Here is a 19,121-nt window from a genome sequence, read left to right as displayed (position 1 = left end):
GGTCCTGAAGGTTTGACATCAGACATGCAGATTTGTTAGTGTAATTTTTCAAATCTCACAGCTAGCAGGGAGGCTGTGGGGCGCAGGCAACGGTCTAATAAAATGTTCTCATGAAGTTGTGCCCCTAAATCTCAGCAAGCATACAAGGGCTCTGTCACAGACCTTTTGAGCCTTTCAGTCACATATTGTAAATCCTGGCGGTGAGTAGTTCGTGAAGTGAAGCGGGTGACATTTTAGACATTGTGGATTGAACCTCTTAATAAATGTAAATTTAGAGCCTTTAGGAAATCAGACATAATTTTTGCTATTGTATTTAATACATGCAGTGTTCCCAGTGTGTCAGTGATGCCCCCCAGACTTGCTTGAAAATGTATAACTGATGAAGGACTATGAAACTGCAGTAGGTAGGCCACACCTCATGTTAAAACTGATTAGGGCTTTGCTACTGGCCAACAACCCTATCAGCACCTCAAACATCAGATTCAGAATCATCGTAACAGTAGAAGTAATCTCAGGCTTTCTGATGTCTCACTGGGAAGAGGACTGACCCTGAGCTGCTGGGTAGGTGTCTCTTGTCAGTGACACTACCAGACAGGGGACAGCAGTATGCTGTCATCCCATGGCCCCGCTAGCTGAACAGGGACCTTTGTTCCTGAAGGTGCCTGGGCGGGAAGCACTGATGATGGCACCACTGAATACCTCTATTTAGAGATTTGTTGCCCCCCGCCTTGAGCGGTGACAGGGGTCATGCTAGCTTTTCTCTGTGGCGTTATGTCAGCCATCTAGAATGACCTTTGTGCTTTCTTCTCTATCTCTGTATTCATCTTGGAGTGCTGTTTTCTCTTCAGCTTCATTTCATATTGCTGTATCATTTCTTTTGCTTTCATGCTGTTTTATTTTTTTATGTTTCTTATTAAACATAGTCATCCACAGGGGCATGCAGTAGAGCTTTGAACTGGATGATCCAATCCACATGCAACCAGTAATAAATAACAGGACTTGCAGGCAGCTGCCTTGTAATTCACAATAATTATATGAGGAAGAAGCTCACTGAAAAAATTAAAAAAAAAAAAAAGGTTTTGCCATAGTATAGGAAGGTGAGTGCTAACATTTTACTCTAGAGTTTTCAATTCTTTAGAGTCAATAGGGCATTGTAAAGAGGAGAGGACAGAGATTGATACTTTATCTCCTTTGTTTAGTGGCTGGTCTTTAAATGGGAGTATACTGCTCAGAATACTCTTCACAATGGATCTTTGTCAAGTACATGGTGTCCTATAGCAGAAGTCACATTGCCTTGGCCTGTTTTCCATTGTGCTATGTGGAGTCATGATAATTTATTTTATTTACACTTCCTGGATATACATGATAAATTCTGGAGAACATGTGTAATCATTACCTGACCTCACCCATTAAGCTGAAATTCAACGGAATTATTGGAGACTTAGATAAAAAGATAGATAAGAAGGTAACTAATTAACAAATTTTTTTTTTTTTTTTTTTTTTGTGGCCTGTGTGAGCCTCTTTGAGACCATGCGGTTAGTCCAGGTGAGGTGGCCTGTATTGTTTGCTTGTATTGAATTGGTTTGTAGTGTGTCTTTGGCTGTTTAGGTGAGTTTGATTGTTTGTTTGTTTGATGTCTTGGAGAGTGGGGGAGTAGGGGGGGTAGAGCACAGCCTAACCCGGCGGGGGAGAGTTTAGCTCAAAAGGCATCTCTCCTTGACTCTACCTCCCTCATTCAAAATGGCCGCCACTTTCTCCAACTGTTTAGGGGAGTTTGTTTGCTGAATCTGCTTAATCTGCTAGTGTGTTTTGTCAGAGTTGATAATGGTGTTGTTTGTGGTAGCATAGGCAAGATAAAGAAAATAGTCGTGGTGTGAGGAGCAGTGATGGCTGGCATTAGGGGAGTGACCCTAGGATGCCAGTGATCACTGTCTAGCCTCCTGGAGGTGTCGTGGGACCAACTAGACGAAACACTGGTGAAAGGAGGTTCCCACCTGATGACCCCAAAGACATGTTAGTTATCACTGCTCATTAGTCTGTATAGCTAAATTAATAGTTATCATAGGACATGTTAAGCTTAGGGAGCTATTCGCTGAGTCTGGTCCATTTTCTGTAGCACAAGCTTCTTGTGTTTATCTTAAATTAAAACTGTTCCCAGACAAGAAATAGGCACACAACTCCGTTTAACCACAATGTGTTGTTTTTATGTAAAGGAAGTGCCAGCGCTTGGTTAGCGTAGCCTAGCACAAAGACTCGATGGATCTAACTCTTGGCAAGAAAGTGCATGTCCCTTTAACTGCAGCAAGCTGGTAATATTAAGTGTGTTTGGGACACAACCTTATTCTTCATTTTTAATGCATGATCTCAGTTTCTTCTCATCCCCCCCATTTATCATTCACATTCTCTTTACTGATGCTCATGGTGCTTTTTTTTGGCTCCTCCATTTCTTTTTTTCCAAATGATTTATAGGGTAGGATGTAAGTGTTTTTGCATGGTTGTGTAAATTTTTCAGGACAAAAGTCGACTTGATATTTGCTTGAAGTCTTGCATAATCCATCCATTAAACTATACTATTTTTATTGGATATAAAATCACATTCAGTTATCTGGAACACTATGTTTATTAAAGTGGTCTGCAGCAACATACTCTTCAGTACGCATGATTTGTAATAATTGGCACTGCATGCTGTGTGTGAGATGCTCTGTGATGCCTGAGCTGATAGCTGTAGCTGTACTCAACAACCTTTAGGTTGAGGAATGTTCTTTTTAATTTAAGCCCAAGCAACAATATTCCCATCTTTAGCCGTGCCAAAGATGGTGCTCCAGAGTCGTTTGAAGAAAGTCGAGGGTTAGTGTGAAAGCTTGCAGCCCCTTCCAGCTGACCAACTGACCACGCTGACATCAAAAGCTTCCTCCAATTAGTGTCAACAAATATGCCGCTCGCGGTCTACAGGCAGGTTGGAAAGCTGGGTGTGTGTACTCACATACAGTCAAATATCATCACTGAAGTGGGACATTTACACTAGATGACGGTAAATTTTGGCTGGTGGTTGATAAGTCAGTTCTCTCAGCCACAAAGGCAGTTTTTTTTTCAGTCTCTTCGTCACATTGGGAATGATTGTTTAAAGATCATGTGTTACATGAAGGTAGAGCATAAATTAAGTCTCCTAACATTCAGTGTGGTCTTTAATAATGTCTTTTGTCTGTGGGTTGGACAGACAAAAGGAAGTGGATGAGACATTCATTGGGTAACCATTCTTAGTTTCCCACAGACACATACAGTACACACTTGAGCAATGACCATTGTTCACTATGACATCCTACCATAAAACTTCTGACATCCTATTGTACCTTTTTTTATAACCTTTATTTGTTCAGGGTAGATACACAGGCACACGCTGACTCATTACTCTGACTTTCATCATTTCTTGGAGACTTACTCTAACCTTAACCTAAACCTAATCTTAACCTAACCTTGTTAGGTTTTTAGGAATTTTGAGGAGAAAGTGAAAGTGGTGGCCCGACAAGTTGCAGTTCCTGCAACGCTTTTTGAGAGCTGCCAAGTAATGTATTCCAAAACTGCCAAAGTACGGGTTTAAGAGATTGTTCTTGAACCATGGATAATAAAACTACTGTTTGTCAGTGTTATCTATGTGAACCACAATTCATGGACATTTGTTGGAAAGAATTTATACATAAAAGCGAAATACAAATCTTATTTGAGCTGTGACTAAACACTGTTTGGACAGCGTTGGAGTTATATGCAATGGTTGTACTTCCTTACCACTTCCTCTCCTATCAGCTTGAGTCTGGCGGCACTGCACACACTGTTTACTGACATTGGTATTACACAATATCTGGTAAGGATGTCCAAAAAAATTAATTCTCACACAGTAACATCCTTGTGTGGCTTGTGCTTCTTTGAACGTGGAGCTGTAGGAGAAGATTTCACTTCGACTGATAACCGACTTGTCAACCCCAATTCACATCCTCATGTTGCCAGTATCTGCACGCCCACGTCTTGAAACACAGACGATTGAGGAAATTAGAACCTGTTTAAAGCTCACACACTTTCTTACTATTGCTGTGTTCAATGGTTTGTTTTTGTTTAACAGTCTCAAATGGTAGGTATATTCTCTGTTGGGGTCAGATTGCATAAACCACGCTGATCAGAATAATAGAGATCATTCATCTTATTTTCACTAGGTTTGACTCCACATCACTGTACATTGAGTTTAACAAAGAGAACAGTTGAAAGAGATAAACCTGTTTAAGCTATGCATCTGTATCTGGCGAGTGCACCCCTCATGAAACACAATACAGAGAAGATCCCCTTTCTATAATGCTTTCTTGTCTTTTTCCTATAAGAGATTGTGAAGAACAACAGGAATGCGTTTGTTTTGTTTTGCAATGTCTTCTTCGTCTTTTTGGGCCAACTTAAATCTCTAAACAATATCTCACAGTGTTAGCTGGCAATATCAGTCTCAGCAGTTGCGTGCAGTGAGCAGTCACACAATATTTGACTGGAACACTTAACATAAACAGCATGAAATTTCACACCAAGTCAGAAGCATGTACAGCTGCTTTCTTCAAACAAATACAAAATGTTGGGTTGAAAAAATATTTCCCAAACAAATAACCAAACATTACAGTGGAAAGTTGTGTCATATTTATTTTTAGCTTCTTTCTCAGGTTTGACTCTTGGACCATAAATTTCACTGTGAGCACGATAATGCAGAACTCTTCAAAGTGATTTACACAAGTAAAAGTTCTCTGACATTTTGTCACAGTTGCAGAGAAAGCAGAACACACTCTTTGGTTAAGCTGCTGAACACTCATCAAGCAAACACTTCATATATTGTTTTGATTAAACCATTATTACTTTCATGGTTGTTTGAACATGCATGTTTTCTTCACTGTTCAGTTGTGTAAGTGATACCCATACATCAACACTGGACACTATTGTTGGGTGACCTGATATGGATTTTCACATAGATGTTTGATGCTGATAAGGCCAAACACAAAAACAGCCAATCTAGGACAGATTTTCAAAGACGACTGCATTGTCAAGATGTTTATTTACAAATGACATCCTATGTACATTTTGATTTTTTTTTACACATATTTACATCACCGAGACATAATCATCACCCCGCTACACCCGCAACGTTCAGCTTTATAATCATCGAACATCCCATTAATATGCTCATCTGTTGCTTTAAATTAAACACTAGAACGCCACATTTGCCCCCCTTTTATTGGGGAGGCGATTAAATTAACATGACATATGCTCGTACCAGCATTTGTTTTAGTTCACAGTGTCGTTGTAAAACCTCTACCAAATTCATGTCAAGTATATCAGCACATTCAAATCCATGGACAGCATACATGTAAAAAGTTTGCACAATTTTTTCTTTTTTTTTTTTTTTTAAGGTTTCCAGTAGTATAGGAGCAGTAGAAGTCCAGATCAAGTCAGTCACATTACAAACAAACGAGTGCAAGGACCTCTATGATACAAAAAATGATTCAAATCTTTCCTTAAGAATGTGTACTGTGTACGCAGATAATGGTATCAAGGTTACATTTAAATAGAAATTGTGACCAATGATGAAATGAAGAGTTTTCTGACCAAATCACTGAGGTAGAGAGAGTTGTTTCTTTCTCTTACTTGAAGCCATTTGTAGCCAGTGCAGCATGCCATACTGGTCCAAGTGAAGGCAATACATAACACTTAATACATACCCAAAATGCTAGCATGACAGTAGCATGTGCAATGACTTTCGAACACTAACGCTACAAACTAAACCAACCATTATTTCCCTCTGACCAATATGAAAGTACAATATGCTACCGCAATTAAAACATTTTTCATGGTTTTATTTACCACTTGTCCCCCACAAGAAAGTTAAAAAAAAAAATCTTTAAGAGTATTCACATTAATGGTTTTACTATCATTGGTTATTTTGGGGGGAGCTCGCTGCCACAAGGCTCAAGGCCAAGAAAAACCTTCACCATTTCTAAGCAGAAAAAAGAGGAAGAATAGGTGTTGGCCACAGTGGAAGGGAAGAGCTGGGTGTTTGTATGAGTGCTGTAAAGTATTTAGCATCAGGGCCCACAACAGATTATTAATACAAGAGAATACAAAGCCTGTAACTGTAGAGTAAGTAAATGTCCTCCTTATTGTGCCCATTGATGCAGCAGCCTCTCCACATAAAGGAGATACATTGTACTGTACTTCCTACAGGTATCCACCAAGGTTTAGCTCAGCTCATTGGTGCTGTCCTTACCTGGTGCTTTCGTGAAGCTATAGGATCTCCACTTTCTGTGCGCAGACCAGGTCACTGTTAACCAGATTCCACATGTGCATGAGGTCCGACGGGAGCAGCTTGTGCACCACAATCATGCTCTTAAAGAAACACGGTTCTCGGTTTAACTTACTGTTCTTATTTTTCACTAAGCCAAACGTCTTAAAGGCATTGTGTTTTACAGGTGTGACCTGAAGCACCTCCAGACACATGCCCAAGAAGACGTCATCGATGGGGTAAAGCTCCAGATTGTCTGCGACCCAGTGGAGCCTCCTTGCCAGAGTCCCATCCATCAAAAAACCCCCTCCACCTGCATATGGAGGGTACAGAGTCTTATTATACAGAGCTTGGGGTATGTAGTATTTGTTTTCTTTTCTACGAATGGGCTTAGCCTTAAAAATCACATCCCCTACAAACAGGTTCTTTTCATGGTCGCTGCTGTCCAGGAACTCAAAGATGTTCTCCACGCTGACAAATACATCGTCATCCCCCTTAAACACATAGCGCACGCTGGGACAGTAAGTGTGGAACCACTTGAGGAAGTGAGTCTCTTTAAGTGTGAGGTTGAAGAAGCTATCCAAGAAATCCCACTGGAGGATATCCCCATAGATGTAGTCCTCGTACTCCACAAGCTTCTGATGGTTCGCTCTCTCTGCCTGATTGGAGGGTTTCCCAAGAAGGAAGAGGGTCTTTATCCTCTTGCCATCCACCACCTGCTCTTTGCCCCAAGTTTTTCGAATGACCTCCCTGCGGTCATGCTGGGTGGCCACTGATTTGACTACCATGAGCAAATATATCTCCCCTGTGCAACTCTTCGGGTGGTTGAGAAGCATGGGGAAGTAGCGACAGTGTCGATAAAGCATGAACTGCTTGAAATTGTCCTCCAGGCTCTGGAACCAGTCCTGGCTTGTGAGGTTGAGGTTGGCGCTGCAGTTGGAGCTGGTTACATCCCAGGTTCTGGGGCTGCTGTTGTCAGTGCTTCTGGGCTCCTGTGTGGTGGCAGCTTTAGGCTGTGGCTTGTGTTTACTAGCTTTCCAAAAGGCTTTTTTCCCCAGTTTCATGCCAGATTTCTCTTCCAGTGCAGCTCCAGGCTCCACTCCCTCAGAGGTATCCATGCGAGCCTGCCTCTGGAGTTCAAAGGGAGCCCCCATATTGATGGTCCCTCTCTGGACAACAGTCAGCGCCACCGCGGCCAGGAAAAACATGACACTCACCTTCTTGTACACCCTCCAGCGATCTCTGTTGTTAATCCTGAGTGAAGACAAAGATCACAGATGCCAGTCAGATAGGGGAAAAATATCTAACCCAAACAAAAGATAAATATTGAATTGTATTATTATCATGCTGTGTTGTTTTTAGGGAGTTTAACATTCACACAAGTACCCGAGTATCAAACAAGAACTGAATTTAAAAAAAAAAAAAACTTAAAAAATGACTCCCCTGGTCCAGAGCCTGAAACAAAAGCATGCACTAAAATGGGAATGGGTCTCTTTGAGATTCTGATACTAGCTCTAGGGCGCCCATGGCCACCAGAGGGCCCACAAGAGTGCTCAAAATGTCCCATAGAAGAGCGTGAATTCTTTTTTTTTTTTTTTTGTAATACATCATATAAATGGTAATCATACAAAATTGCAATGTTATGTTAATGGACTGGCTAGCTAATACTACTGGGTTCAACAATTCCTGCTGCTTCTGACAGACCAAGACAGCCACAACTGATACAGTTGATTATGGTTGTGTTAGATTTTACAGTAAGAATGATCAAGCATTGACAATAGTCAAAAGTATTGGTGGCACTGAGGCAGTCAGGGGCCCCAAAATCTAATTCTGTTTAGGACCCCATATAGGCTACGGCCGGCCCTGTGCTAGCTTCCAATTCCAAATTCCAAAACCACAGCTAAAAAGCAGTGAACCTAAGCTGCTTAATGTTCCAGTGTCAACATAGTTCATATAGATAGAAAAAAATATTGATAAAAATCAAGAATAATCCATACCACAAAAAGAAAAAAATACTGAGATTAAACTTCATGGCCATATCACCCAGCCCTACCTGAGGGGAAATGATTACAGTGTGCTCTCTGTTAGTAACTTTTGCATACACAGTGTACAATAAGTCATATAAAAACACAGACGACACTAAAATGTAAATTTTTCCTCCCTATGAGTTGTAGTGGTTTTACCACTACTTTTCCCAAACAAATCAGCCTACACACAGCTTTGAGATATGTACTTCCCTTAGTTTTTTATCTTACCACAGCCAGATAAAGTATTACTTGTCACGTTTTATTTAACCAGTGTCACTTCTGGAGGAAGATGTGGAATGTTCTTGCAAAATGAAGTAACCCATGCACTTCAAATTCTCACATTTCCATCATGTCATGCCAGGGCTCGTTGCATTCATGACCCCACAGACACTCCCAGGGGGAGTGGGCCCCTCAACCTTTGAAGGAGAGTATTTTTTTCTCTCTCCCCAATAACCATAAAACAAGGTAAATCAAAGTCAAGTCTGGGATCAGGTTAATCCAACACGCGGCTAAAAAATGGGTCAATTTAGTCATTAAATTAGAGACAGTTACACTCTATAGCCTATCTTGAAACAAAGGTAAAATTAAAAAAAAAAAATTAAGACCCTCTCACTACTTAAATAGGCTACCTGCTACATCACCACCTTCAAAGTTTGTCTGAATATACGAATTAGCCCAATGCACACCCACTCTTTTTTAAAATGTTTTTTTAAAGATGTTTAGCACAATTTGCACTTAATTGCGAGAATCATTTTCTTCATGAGTGACTTAAATACAGTTAGAAGATGTTTCCTTATCTGCTACCTTTGCATGGACAGTCAAACAAACGGATGAAAACTGTCAGCCAGGGATCAGGTAAAATTAACACAGTAGCCTACAATGATTCAAACATTAAAGAGGGTGCCACTTACATTTTGTCTCTTTTGCTTTCGACGATCTGTGATGGTTGCTCTCAGGAAATCAATGGCTCAAATAAAGTGCTGATTATCGAGAGCAGTGAAGTAGAATGGCTTGACGTTATGTCTCCTCGGCTTTTGGACAAAATGATAAAAAATATAATATTAATCCTAGTTGAGTTGCAAATAGTTGTTGCGAGAAACGAGCGGGGATCTTAAGAGTGTTTCTGCCTGATGATGCAGACGTGCGCTGCGTCATCCGCGCTGCTGCTACTGCAGGCTGCTCTCACTCCCCCACTGAGATCCATGCGCTTTTAAAAGCTCACACCAAACACACACACACACACACACACACACACACACACACACACACACACACCACACACACACACACACACACACACACACACACACACACACACACACACAGGACGCAGACGATGAATGAACAAGGAGGCAGGAGTCCGTCGTTTACACAAGCATAATACTTCAAACCCCAATGTGAACACTGGATTTCTTCTGTTTCTTCTACATTACTTACGTATGTGCGATAAAAATAATGAAGTTTACTTTTGTTTTCATCGTAGGTTCTTATTGAACATCATGTGTTTGCCATCTACCATATTAAAATACCCAGAGTCCAAAGTCCCCACCCGTCTGTAAATTGTCCTTTGTTACATTCTAAAACATTAATTAAAATATAAATTTGCTTATAGAACATATTCCGCAGCTTTGGCTACATGAGTGCCTGAATGCTGTTTCAAAGCCTTAAAGCCAGGAATATACAGGTAATTGCGATGAAGAAATATTGTGTGTAATTTATGATTTTGAACTGAAACACAAACAAGTCTAACACTGAAAAAATCTGACCTCCTGGGAAAAAAAAACTCGGCATTTGTAATTTTTGTGTATTTGTAGAATGCAAACTCCTCCCCTTAGGTCATTAACCCCCCTAACTCAACAACACTGTACATAACCTCTGATAGCTTCAGCTTCACATTTGTTTCTCACTTGTATAAAACTGGTGAAATAAAATACACACACACACACACACACACACAAATATATATATATATATATATATATATATCTTCATTTACAAGTATATGTCTTGCATTCAGGTTTTTACTTAAAGTCCAAAATGTACTTAAAGTATCAAAAGAAAAAAGTACTTGTGGGCCAAATGGACCATTTCGGTTACATTATTATGTATACTATATTTCGGGATTGGTGACATGAATGTGTAAGCATCAGTCGTTTACTGTTGTAGCATATTGAGGAGGAGCTAATTTTAAGAACTTTATTTTCTCCTGGGTACTTGAGTCCATAAGGATATTCCATATATTATAACATGATCATATTCATGTGTAAAATCTCCTGTGAAGTAATCAATAACTAAATCCACAGATAAGGTTAGTGTAGTAAATGGCACAACAATTTCCCATGAAACGTAGAAGAGTTGAAAGTACAAGTACTTAATAAGCCTTAAGTGGTTGAGTATATATAGTTAGTCTTTCTTTCTACCACTGTTAACATTTGACCTTGCTGTTCCAGAGATGTTCACATGTGAGAACCGATCAACGAACACAAAACACCTTTCCATACAGTGTGTCAGTCCTGAAGAAGTACTTTTTAAAACCATAAAAACTGCTGTGGTAAGGTCCAATCTCCACTTTCACAACTCAAAGACAATACAGCCACAGTACTTGGCCTACATGTAGCTGTGTACTACGCCGCAGACAGTTAATAACAGGCTACTTTGTTTGCTAAATAACAATACACTCTTGCTACTGTAACTCTGTATTGTTTCAGGCCACACAGTGTGTCACTTTGTTTCACTCTTAACCCCCTGATTTATTATCCTAACCGACATTATTGAAATGAATCATTTTAATATTCAAAGTTATATTAAGGCTGAAAGGCTCATATTCACAAGGCTGTCCTGTACAGCGACATCGTAGATCATTGTTGCAAACAGCTTATTAAGACCCACAGTTCAACAACTATAACTGTATGTTTATTGCTGTAACCATGACGACGAATGTCCTTTAACCTTAAGGAAATTATTATTTTAACCTAAACTTCAAGCTTTTCCTAAACCTTTTTTTGTGCCTAAACCTAACCAAACTGTCACTGTTCCATAAGCTTAACCACATTTCTGATTGTGACTATGATGAAGAAGGTCCAGTACTCCTGCTGCCGTATATGGATGCCATTTCAGGAGTTGCTCCTATGGGGCATATCTGAGGGTAGGAATAAATGACATATATAGTGATATATACATGGTTATATGGTATATGGTTGTTCAGAATTAAGGTTAGTTGCTTGTTAATGCTCATCTGCTGCTCAATGTGTATTAGCTTTTTAGCCTCTTTTAGCTCTTTTTTCCCCCACATTTGATGTATGGTTAAGTCTGACATGCTCTCCATACCCCTAACCCATTTCCAGCAAAATAATGAACCTACCATATGCAGCAGGTGCAACGATGTTGAAGACCAAAACAGGGCAAAAAGGAGAATGAATACTTGGTGACTGAGATTTATTAGGTGGTCCAAAATATGAATCCAAATGAGTGCTAATCTTACTTTATGTCTTTCAGAAGTGTAAGCATAGGCAATTGCTTGCAAACAAATTTGCCATAAAAACTTTAAAAGCAGGGATATGGTGACAACTACACATTTGTCAACTTGTTTCTGCCACACTCTCTATTAGCCACAATTTGATAATACAACTTTAAGTAAAGGCAACTATAGAAAGTGACCAAACACCTCAAATCAAAAGGTCTGTCATGAAGTGTTTTACAAATTAAAAGGATACAGTATGAATACTGACGCTATCTAAACACCTAACACAAAGGAAGAATTGCGTCTTAATTTGAGTGCGTCAGTTGTCAATATTTGCACAATGGAAACTTGGGAATGTGCAGTTAAGAGGTTTATATGAACCTTTGGCTTTTAATGTTGGCCTTCAGGCAACAACCTCAACAAGTACTGCACCACAATGAATTGCAAAAGTATTAGAAATGTTATTCAGTCCATAAAGTGGACTTTCTTTTATGCATCTGACATCAGCAGACAGAATGAGCTGTCACAGAACAAACAGGTTTTTATCACCTAGCCAGCCTTTCACTGCAGCTGTGTAACTAAGGATTTCATGTATTTGACAGCCTATAAAAGTGACATACCGTATGTCACTTTTGAAAGGAGCGGTCAAGTAAGGTGAACGCATTCCTACAAGACGACTCACAGTTACTGGAAATCAAAAGAAAGCCAGAGTTATGTTTTCTCTCATGTGATACGGTCTGAGGAAGCACAAAGATACCGTATTGTGGGGCCATATCACCAACAGAGGAGTTATGGGAAGGTCTCTTAGCCTGAAAACTAAATCAGGACTGGTGATGGCCGAAATGCTGATTGCACAGCTATCACCACCACAACTGCACTCAACCCTTACTGTGGCAAACTGTGTTCTTCCGCCTCTTTATGGTCTGGGAGAACAACAAAATGTCTTTCTGTGCTTCAAAACAGGAATTTTTCAGTTTGAACACAGCTGCGATCCAAAATCTCTCCTTCCTATTCTTCTCTCTCCATTTCCTGCATCCAACCAGCCATCCTTCTCAGGGCCATGTGCATCCTGTTGCCTGCTGGCTGTGTTTTTTCCCGTTTTGATTTTTTTTTTTTTTTTTCCTCTCTGTGGATTCGTGCTCTGCAAGTGCTGCGGACAAGTGAAGTGGTGATGGACACCACTGTCCCTCAGTTTTACCTTGGCTGGAAAGGCAACATTTGTCACTGATATCTAACAGAGGCAACAGCCAGTAAGGAAAACTGAGCTCTGTGACTCATTGTCGCGTGATTTGTGTCAGGATATGACCTTTGTTACTGCAATTTTGTTGATTTTAATGGGGTCACTCTTAGTGATGTACCCAACTAATGGTGTTTTAGTCCTTTTGAAATGAACCAAACTCAGTCCTCTTACAGTGGACCAAAAGTGGACCGACAGGAAAGGAACTCAGTTCTTTTTGCGTTCACAGCGTGAAAGAGGACTCAGTTTTATGGTCCACTTCAGCTCTGATGGAGCCTCAGTCCTCTGTCTGTCCACACTATAATTCCTCTGGAACTCTTTGAGCTTTACTCTGGTTGTTTCATGTGTTCTAACCCTGCAGAAGTAGTCAGTAGTGGCATCAGCCATTTTCTATGGTGTGGTCTGCGGGGGCAGCAGCATCTCCACTGCTGACAGGAAAAGACTGAACAGACTGATCAAGAAGGCCAGCTCTGTTCTGGGATTCCCCCTCGACCCATTGGAGGTGAAATGGGCAACAGGAAGATCATGGCTAAATTATCATCCCTGTTGGAGAGCGTCTCCCACCCGCACTGAGCAGCTCCTCCAGAGACAGACTGCTGCACCAGTGGTGTGTGAATGAGAGAAACCACACGTCTTTCCTTCCTGCTACTGTCAGACTATATAACAAACACTGCACACCAAGACACACCAAAAACGTACAATTCACCATGTGCAATAATAATTCACACACACCAACTGTGGAATTTCCCTTTTCTGCTGCTATTTTTGATATATTTTTATCTACTATTTAGATTGTTTTCTATTGAAATTTTGCAGTTTTCCTCCTTTGTACTTTCCCCTTTGCTGCTACTGTGGGACTAATAAAGTAATATTTTATCTTATCTTATCTCCTCAGACCAAACTATTCCTCGTCCACCAGTCTTGCTATCGTTACCAGCGGCCATGGGTCCATCCATGTTTTTTCGGGCATCTCTGTGCAATAACATGTGATCTGTCTACAGCAGGGCTTAAAATACACAAGGCCAAAAGGCGCAGAGAACCTTGAGCGCTTTGTGCTCACAATGAACAGGTTAAACGAACTTGAAGCGAACTGAACTCAGGAGTGTTCACATAAAGTGCTGAGTCATCGCTCTAATTCGTTTTGAAGGCTGAAAGTGTGAATGCACCCAAAATTATCACTTCACTGTGTAGTTGTACTCAGCTCTACAGATAATTTTTTTGTCTCTTTCAGCTTGTTTTGGTTTTAGGGCTAACTCCAAATGAATGCTAATGTTGCTCCCTGTCTGTCTGATGTGAAAATAGGCAAAAAACAAACAAAAAAAACATTACTTACTGCTGAACCTTAACTTAAAGTCCCCCTCCACTCAAGAATGTGTTTTAGTCAATATTGCTTCCCTTAAATGTTTGACCTTCACTGTACAGAATGATGCATGTTCAGAGTTTGACACTAGAAGGCTGTTTTCAAATGAATCTGTTGAAAGTGAAACATTTCTCTTCGCTTATCTAAAAACCAAATAACTGGACAAATGAGTTAGAAGGTATGATTAAGGTCTAAAGATCAAGACCAAGATATTATAAGGTTAATGATTACAGAGGTATTCGGATAAAAGACCACCTGTATGCTGGGAAATGGTGGTAGAGTTGTGAAATCTCAACATGTGAAATTATACAATATGACTCAGCCTTGTCATACTTAGCTCTCCTTCCATTACTACATCAGTGGTAACTTTACACACCTTTTCACCTTATTGCTTATGCAAGAATGTGGGAGTCAAGGTGGGATGGGGGCTGGAGGGTTGGAGGGCGGTAAGAAAAACACACTGTTAATAAGAAATGGAAAACTTTGCTGCTACTTTTGACATAGAGGAAGTATGTGCTAATCCTTTGTTGGGTTTGACACACCTGAGGGACTTGGGAGAGGATTACCTTTGGACTGTCCGACACTCGTCAAGTGACTGACTGGAACGAACGGGCCTTCATCTGTCCCTCCTCCCTTTGATAAGTGAGGGGCCCTGGCTTCTGGCTCCTCAGTCACCATGAAAGAATTTACTGGCATGATAGAAAAAGTGGCTCTGCCGGGATCTTTTTCTTCCCCCTCCTTTTCCACTCAGCCGCCACTTGAGGATGTTCTTCCCTGAAAAGACTGATAGAACAAAGGAGGTGTGATCAAGCTGTCTTATGAATGTCCCTGTCAGCTGTGGTTAAAGGCAAACACTTGCTTCCTTTCTAAAAAAAAGAAAAAAAAAAAAAAAAAGAGACCCCTATTGGTTTAGTAACACAGTCTAGTAAGATCAGCAGCAGCAAGCTTCACAACACAGTCTGAAATACTTGTTCTTACTCAAAAATCTGTCATCCTTATGCTTTGCTGATATTGCCAACTCGAGTTTCCAGAGAGACTTTGGTAGTGCTGACACACCTTCCTGTTTTGTTGCAAATACATTAGTGATTTAGGTCAACTTAAGTGTCCCATTGGCAAAGTCATAAGAATGACATTAATGATTACAGGATGTTATTTTGGGAAACCTGGTGTGTTCCTTTAGTGATTAGCATACTACAGCATCAAAACACTTTGAAAATTTGACCGAACTATGTCAAGGTCCACTTACTCATTATTCCAGAGCTTTTAATGTCATCAGCAGAGGTTGTTTTGTCAATTGCCATCTGAAAGTTCAAGCATGAACAATCAAGCCTTGCCTTACTACTAGTGTAGCATCTTTTTCACCTATTACCCACTGGTACATCACAGTGTTGCTGAGAACCGCAGTTGTAGTTTGTGTTTTCCCCAACGACCAAAAGGGGCCACAATGAGCCCATCCCACACTTAAAAACAAACTTTGCTAAGCGAAACAAATGTGAGATTTATACTTTTACACAAGGAAAGACTTCAAGGATGAAGACTAATTGTGTTTTTGTCAAATGTACATCTGGTGAACTCCCCCCACTTCCGTTAAAGAGCAGCACACAGTAGCTTCTGTAACCTTTTCTATGAGACCTGGGCTATATCAAGCAAAGCTTGAAGTCCAGGATTGAAGTCCTAAAAGTGCTCAGAATAATGGAAAGTTTGAAAAGCTCCAGTTTTGTGACATCTGAGCAAACTCCATCTCATCAGGTCAAAGGCTCCAGAACGAGAAAATGAGTGGCTCATGAGTGGAGATTGTTTTAGTCTGTGGCGTTTGGTGTCAGAAGTCAAGTGTCGTGCTGCAGAAACGATAGTGTCGTCCACGGTAAGTCACCCTCACTGGGTGCAGATAAGCCCAGCGGAAGGCGGCTACCCTGGCTTGCTGTTAAACTGATTCAGCTGTGATAGTGATTAGTCTTTTATCCTCCTCCTGCTGAAGAATCACCAGCCTTAGACTGGCATTTACCATGTCCCACAAGACATTCTAACCCACAGTTTGGATTTGCACATAGTGTACATAGAGAAATAGTGTAGCTGCATTCATGGTAAATGTTAATGGGTAGTTTGTGAGGACATTCCTGAGAAGGTCAAAAATATAAAAGGTGAATTCCAAATAAGCTTTAGACTTTTAGCCGCGTTGACCTTAAACATTAGAATGTTTTTGAAAATACCCAAAGCTTTGGCAAGAATGTCTCCTGTCAATATTTAATGGTGTTTTTTTTTGAAAGAGTGTCTTTTGCTTAGTTGGTGCAAATGACAAAAATACCAAACATGGGCCTGAAAGGAAAGGCACACAGCTTAAATGTTTACGACAAAAGGGCAACTGTGGGAGTCATTTTGATCTATCTATTCAAAAGGACTGGTCATGAGGAAACAGGAGGCGCAGGAGACAGAGACACAGTCTCTTCTTGGTTGGCGTCACCTTTTATCAGTTGTACACATGGCTGTCTACTGATAAACGCATCTGAAAAGGGTGCCGTGATCCTGATGACACTCAGGGCTCTTCAGAGGATGCCCCTGTCTCACCAGATTAATTGCACAGATAATGGGGATGTGGAGCAAATCCACTTTCATTCACACTTTGAAATGGTTAAACTTGGATCTCTTTTTTCATTCTAATGAACTCGGCTGCAAAGCAGTGTTGTGCAGAGTTGACGACTCGGATCTTTGCTGTGAAATGCTAAGATCTGAGTCGTCAACTCTGCACAACAGTCAACTCTGTGAGTAAATCTGCCATGATCACCCATGGATGTGATGACAAGAATACTACCTTATCTGGGATTTTAACAGGGACACTCTAAAAGACAGGACCTCAAGGTGAGGTAATAAGGCAGACATACCTAAAGGCCTTAATCATGTCAACTTTTAACCTAATTAGATAAAAATTAAAAAAGTAAACCTGAAGCTTTTCAGGGATTTCTGAAGAGTTGACATTAGAATAGCTTTTACAACTTGGTTGAAACGGTTTTATAAAACTGAAATAACAAGTCCCATAAGCCCTGGAGGTGAACACAGTCATGGAATAAGTCTGATTCCCTTCCACATCAACCATTTGATATTTTTCTTTATCTGGAAGCCCCACCCCCTAGTCTTTATCAACACTTTTGTTTGGATAGAAAACAGCAGCTTCCTCTCTGTCACCGTTACAGCCTGACAGTACCAGCGTGGCTCGAACTTGGGGTTGCACGGCCACCTGGCCGCAAGTGCGTCACTGTTTCATGCGCAGCCTGTTTCCTCACATTGTGCTGCTGCTCACTGGCAGCATCCACAATATTCATTTCTGAATATGTCATCTCTCAGGGGCCAATGTGAGAGTTAGTAAGAACTGCTCAGCCAAAACTAACTGTGTCAATCCTTTAGCCTTTATATATCAGGAGGAAGTTGACTTACCATCTGTCTGTTATTAAGAAATGTCCTGGCTAGGTGTTAACAAGTTATTTTGGGTGCTAACGTCTTGATCACAGGAACATAACTTGTAGATTCTTGTGATATACTGCACAATGAGTCTTTTAATGTGGTAGTTTAGCTTGTGTGTGGAAAGACATAGGCCTTTTTCCCAGCAAACATTGGCATTAAGGATGGCTCTATTCAACTGTCCCAGTAAGTCATGACAGTGTGACAGTGAGCCAGCATGATCTACAAGAGGACGCCGAGATTGAATAGGCTAAATGGAATTCAACCATCGCCCACTTCATGATTTACAACTGTGCGTATCTGACTGTGTGACCTGCCATGAAAAAGGTTCACTGGACGGTCAGCACTGATGTCACAAATAGCAGACGACTGGACCTGCGGGAACACCAGGAGAGCAAAAGTCAAGTTGTTGAGTCATAAATGAATGGATTTCACTTGCTTCCTCTCAGTCTCCTGCCATTTCAGGTTTTAAAACTTGCTTCAGGTGGCAGCTTCTCTGAGTTTGGGTTGACTGACTATTAACATGTAAGAAATTTGCTTTCCAGCCACAGCCAAAATGAAAAGACGAGCGTTACCACAAGAATTCTACAGCCAAGATCGAGCCTGTGGCAGTAATTTCAAAGACTGTTGACTGTTTACTGTTTAGGATCCCCATTAGCTTCCACTGATGTGGTAATTAGTCTTCCTGGGGTCTGTTAATATGCACAAATAAACACAAGACAAGATCTACCCACGGAAACATGAGGAATATAAAATGGAATAAAATAAATGAATGGATAACATACTCAGTTGAAAAAAAAAAAAGACCCCAAAAAAGATGGAAGTTAGATATTCATGCAACACCATATCAAATAATATAAACAAAATTCGCTTGCAGTTTGAAACTTTTTGGATTATAAATTGATTTGATGTAGATTGATAACAAGTTCCAATCTGAGGAATCTCTGAATAAAACCGTAACTAATTAGTTTTCGATCTTAGAAGACATAACTGACCATTCTCAGACTTTCTACTGAAATTGTGGCTAGTGTGTTTAAAAGAATTCAGGTTCAGAAGTTGGTTTTCTTGATGAACAAAAGCATACTTAAATGAGGTTCGGTTAAGCCGGGCAGTAAGGAATGCATTTTCCATTTTGACAATAGTTTGAGCCACCAACATACTGTAGCTGTTTAAGCGGCGTACATCCTGGATGGTGACAATCTCCGCAGTTTTGTTTTTTACCAATTTCCATTTAGTAGATTTAGTATCTTCTGCATTTCTTTTAAAAAGCCATTTACAGACTT

The 19,121-nt window shown here is 40.4% G+C and overlaps 1 protein-coding gene across 1 annotated transcript; it reads right to left on the bottom strand.

Annotated features, from left to right (window-relative positions):
• Window positions 1-5,060: 5,060 nt before the first annotated feature.
• On the bottom strand, window positions 5,061-9,508 carry b3gnt7 (UDP-GlcNAc:betaGal beta-1,3-N-acetylglucosaminyltransferase 7). Its single transcript, XM_056377673.1, has 2 exons — window positions 9,240-9,508; window positions 5,061-7,555 (listed from the first exon to the last, which is right to left on the bottom strand). Coding segments are annotated over exons 1-2 (1,254 nt in total). The 5' UTR covers window positions 9,242-9,508; the 3' UTR covers window positions 5,061-6,303.
• Window positions 9,509-19,121: the final 9,613 nt, after the last annotated feature.

The sequence above is a fragment of the Seriola aureovittata genome, chromosome 6, assembly GCF_021018895.1.
Source record: "Seriola aureovittata isolate HTS-2021-v1 ecotype China chromosome 6, ASM2101889v1, whole genome shotgun sequence".
Taxonomy (NCBI): domain Eukaryota; kingdom Metazoa; phylum Chordata; class Actinopteri; order Carangiformes; family Carangidae; genus Seriola; species Seriola aureovittata.
Note: the sequence above shows the minus strand (reverse complement) of the source record. Positions and strands in the feature narration are given on the sequence as shown.